This window comes from Pteropus vampyrus, unplaced genomic scaffold (assembly GCF_000151845.1).
Source record: "Pteropus vampyrus isolate Shadow unplaced genomic scaffold, Pvam_2.0 Scaffold2, whole genome shotgun sequence".
In the NCBI taxonomy this organism is placed as follows: Eukaryota; Metazoa; Chordata; class Mammalia; order Chiroptera; family Pteropodidae; genus Pteropus; species Pteropus vampyrus.
Window position 1 is genome coordinate 12,653,809 of NW_011888783.1, and position 4,789 is coordinate 12,658,597.

The 4,789-nt window shown below is 38.7% G+C and overlaps 1 protein-coding gene and 1 pseudogene across 3 annotated transcripts in view; both read right to left on the reverse strand.

The window, feature by feature from the left end:
• Positions 1–435: 435 nt before the first annotated feature.
• LOC111739797 lies at positions 436–554 on the reverse strand (annotated as a pseudogene).
• Positions 555–1,646: 1,092 nt separating this feature from the next.
• Positions 1,647–4,789, reverse strand: part of OSBPL6 (oxysterol binding protein like 6) — an 83,030-nt gene continuing 79,887 nt past the window's right edge. For all 3 annotated transcript variants that reach the window (XM_023529159.1, XM_011356821.2, XM_023529148.1), the window contains 2 exons: positions 3,063–3,185; positions 1,647–2,046 (listed from right to left, as the gene is read on the reverse strand). In XM_023529159.1, the coding sequence (XP_023384927.1) occupies positions 1,938–2,046; positions 3,063–3,185 (232 nt within the window). In that variant the 3' untranslated portion in view covers positions 1,647–1,937. The remainder of the gene's footprint in view (positions 2,047–3,062; positions 3,186–4,789) is intronic.

The following is a 4,789-nucleotide window of genomic DNA, read 5'->3' on the forward strand; positions in this document are numbered from 1 at the left end:
GCCTGAGAATGAAATGTCATCCTAAACCAATGCATACTGTACATATAACGCAGGGACTCAGATAAAAGAAAGGATGAGTTTTAGGAGAACTGAAATATTGCTCCACCTAGTGGACACTTCATAGTTTTCCCTTGTGCGCTCAGAAGTTTGGATTTGATGGTGGATTAGCTATTACGAGGAAAGCACAAAACACAAAATGTAAGTAACCTTGTTATCAGAATTTAAAATAACACTTAAAATCTGATGGTAAGAATCTAGAATAAAACACTAAGAATAAAATATATGTAATTTTATAATTCTTTAGCGAAATCGCTAGAGAGATTTTATTTTTATTTATCTTTTTTATTTTTTGTTTTTAGGCAAGGCAACCCTTGGTTGACCTCACAGATTGCAAGGACCTTGTCAGCTTACAATCCCTTATTTTTTTATTTTTTACACCTACAGCACCTGGCCTTCCTAGGTGGTCTCCCATCCAAGTACTAACCAGGCCCGTCCCTGTTTAGCTTCCGAGATCAGACGGGATTGGGCATGTTCAGGGTAGCATGGCCGTAGACTAGGGAGATTTTATTTTAAACATATAGGCATTTATGCAGTTATCTACGTACAGCAACTCAAGAATACTGATACAAGTTTCCTACAAAAGCTTCTGTATACTGGGAAAAGAAATAAATCCTTAAGTATGTAAAACACTTTTGTGCCCCTCCTTTTTTGTTAGAATGGATAAATTCCTTAGCTTAAGTTTCATATCTCTGCCAGTAGCAAGGTAAATGCTTAATATGCAGTCATATATAATACAGAATCACTGATGAAAATATAAAATATAATTTGGAAAGAACTCACTTAAACAATGCAAATAAGCTACTAGCATTCTCGCTTCTGTTCCCAGTGGGAGTCCACTCGTGCCAATGGTTTGGGCATAGGATAGAAATGCAGGTTATACTGTGTTTCACTTAACAATAGTGATGTTTACAGTACTCCTAAGCCAGCCCAGAAACTCCATATGCTTTCTGTTATTCCCTTCCAGGGTTTAAACACTGATGCCAAGTGTTCAAATCAAATACACATTGCCAAATAGTAGGGCACACCGTGAGGTCGCGTGGAGGAGGGGTGGCGTACTATCTGGGTGCAGGGCAGGAACTGAGCAAGCAACGTGAACACGGAAGTCTACCCAGCACACTGTCTCCTTCTTGCCCTTCGCATATGATGCAGTAACCAATATATCGAAGTAAAGCATGTGCTGTTTACTTTTTGAATCCATTTAAGTTAGACTCATAATTGTTATGAGCTCACAAAGTGAATCATGCCATGATTCAAAAGATCTGTCCTTCACATAAACCTATGAGCACACATTAAAAAAAATGATTTATTTTACATCTTCGCATTTCTTAAGGCATGAACAATGGCGTACAGATGGAACAGGTTCTGAGAAGCATCACGTCTTTATTGACAAGGCCAGCACGAGTACACCACATCAAACAGACACACTCGAAGTCTGAGCTGACCGACTGTCATGGCCCAGGAGCTCCCACAATGAGGGGATGGAGCGACCAGAAAAAGGACCGAATGCACAGTTTATGTCATGTTGCTTTAAACTCTCTGGATCAGCTTTGAGCACCAGTTACAGTTTGTTTTTCCTTACAAACTCATCAGACTTTGGATTTTATATTCTGCTCCTTTAATTCTGCTTTTCGAGGAGGGTGTGGATTTTTTTTTTTTTTTTTTTTAAGGAATAAGGTTGCAGCAACACAGAAAGGATCCAAAAGTAGTTAGGGGCCTTGTCTAATGCACTTCTGAAAGTCCATTATAAAGATGAATAGAAAAGCAAATGGTCGGTGTTCGGTCGACCCAGAAACCACGCGGAGCTCTAAGAAACATAATTGTGCATAGTTATTTATTCATTCAGGGCATGATATGTTGGCTAGCTCTACATTCCCAGGTTACCAAAGAACAGGGCTGTCTACTTTGCTAAACCCAGGGTCCCTTCGCAGCTCCCAGTAGGTGTCATTAGAAACCCAGGCTTCTCTTTGATTGGCATCAATCACTTTTCTGTGAAAAATAAAATAAAAATAAAAAAAAAAAACAAAAACCATTAGACACAAATTATATCAAGGTGACCTGATCATTGGACTCTCTCCGGTAGATAAGACGTGTACAAATAAGCAGTACTTTGTAAGCCAGTTAGTGTCCTATCTGCTTATTGCTGACTACTACTTTTGATCAGAAATAAACTCATTTTTACTGTTAAACATTTGAAATGGAAGTGAGTAGGGTCTTGGGGAGAGGAGCATAAGGGCAGGAATAAATCACCTCCAGATAGGGCTAGAAAGTGAAGTGCCCTCAAACAAAGCATGTACAAATACTGTTACTAAAGCTTCAAGCCCTGGACCCACAAAAATAGTCTCTGCTTCACTCACGGGGAAAATATGCAACTTCAATAGCTCTAAGAACCTCTGCAGGGCCGATATATCCAGAGTGCACTTTCGACATCTAAAGGGCAAGCCCGCATTCCTCCTAGGGCAGTCATGAGATGGCAACTACAAAGGACACCAAGTTATTTCGAGCTGATCTGCCCCAGCTCTGGGAGGCAACAGATGGATCTGAAAACTGCAGTTTAATCTGTGTGATGTATACATAATCCTGCAAATAATCCTGTAATAAACACTAGAGAGGAACCAAATATGAACGGACACAAGCTCTATGTGCCAGAAAGAAAATTAAATACTAATGAAGCCAGGATGACCTTGTGGGCATTGGAGTCCCATCTCGTTTGAGCGAGGGGGTGAGAATAAGTTTCTACCATTTGAAAGGGTGGAGCTGAAAGAGAAAGAGTGTTCTGGGCAAGACCCTCACTCCTTTTTTCTGTCCACGAAAAGAAGAGCTGTAAGGAAATTTTATTTTTATGGTTACAAACTATGCACAAGGACAAAATTATTTTCACTGCCAAAACCAGTTTTAATTTGTCCACCTTTATGTTCCCTCATTTTCTTTTCACCTGGAGTTTCTCATTGCCTGTGGCAACCATTTGCAAAACATGAACTCGTTATGGAAATAGACTGACTTACTTAAAGAATTTTGGTATATGTTCAAGGTTGTTTTCTTCCATGTATCGTCTTCGAGATCTCTGGAGTTCCTCTACTCTTTGCTTCTCTGCTGCTGCAGCTTCTAAATTTCCTTCTTCCAAAAATCTAAGCAGAACACAGTTACTCTTTAAATATATCATCCTCTTTTCTAATAAGAAAAATGATCTAACTTGCAAACAATTACATTCTGCTTGCTGTGAACATAAACAGTAGCACTCTGATAATGTCCCCTCATCCCTGGCCATCAATTAACATACTTTCTGTGTATGTGAGCTGAATTATTGCATACAGCAATATAAGGGTAGAAGTGAAAGATGAGTGGTTTGGCCTTGAAGATTTTTCTGTGCTGTCTAGAGTTCTACAACTTGAAATTTTCAGGACGACTGGAGCCCAGGGTTAGAACAGCATGAAGTCCAAGGCTGTGCTCCTTTTCCATATTATCAAAAAGTACTTGTTAAGGTCACAGAATAGAGGATGGTAACTGGCTGTTCTCCATCTAGTTTTAGAACAGACTGAGAGGAAGGGAGTTTACCCATTTTATTGGAAAAGGTAAAACTGATGAAAAAGAAAAGGGAACAGTTGTGGAAAATTACAAAAGACCACGGAAAAGACATGAATAGTCAATGAAATTCAGAAAAAGAATACTGAAATAGAATTGAGAAAGAAAAAGAAAACCCAATGGTGATTTGCAAATATTTAAATTTCAAAATGAGAGCAAAGAACAGGGATACAATTTGATACGCACTGTGCAGGAAGCTTATTGATAAATTTGAATGTTAAACAATGAGACTGCATGTTCTAGAGAGAGAGAGAGGGAAGAGAACTGAACAGTAGAACACTCAATGCCGGGAACATTTTGGCAGAAGACAAATAAAGCCACAAATACACTAGAAACAGAAAATGATCTTAGATGGAATCTGCATGGCATATAAAGATTTTGGAAAAAGTAAAATTAATTTTATAGGCGTAGACAATATGAGTACAGAACTACATAAGAATAAAAAAAAAAAATGAGAATCAGAAGGTATTAAAGGTACTACATTTTGAGTACATCTCACACCCTGTGGGATCTAAACCATATTAGGCAAACTCCAGACTTTGACGCAAAGCATTTCTAGGTGTCGCTGTAACTTATTCTCTTATTCTTCTCTTTAAAAAATACTCCATGCTATAGAGTAATAGCAGTAAAAAAGTATAAATGTAGGGTGAGGAGTGATTCTATATTTAGTGGAGATAGAATTTATGAATTTGCAGACCTTGGTAAATTTAGGAGTGATGGGGGAACCTTTTTGTTAAAAAATATCCGTGTTGTCTTCCGTGGAGTATTTTTTAGTGAGTTAACCTGTTATGATCATTCTATGGCTGATGTTTTACCTAGGGCAGAAAATTCACAAATACTGCTGAGTACATAAGGGAATGAATAAATAAATAATGGTGGTGAAAATAAGTCTCGATGACATGTATAGTGACACCTGTAGTGATGCCATGATCTAGTGTCCATTTTAAATACCACTGCCAAGCTCACCTCTGATCTGGCCGGAATCGGGCGTCTGTTGGTGGAAGAAGATCTTTTAGTACAGGATCTAACTCATTGAGCTCAATGGCAAACCTTGTGAAACCGTAGTAGAGCTCGTAGTTGGTAGGCATGGAACCTGGAATCAGGCCGACGAACCACAGTGAGAGGCAAAGAGGTTTAAGAAACTTAACTG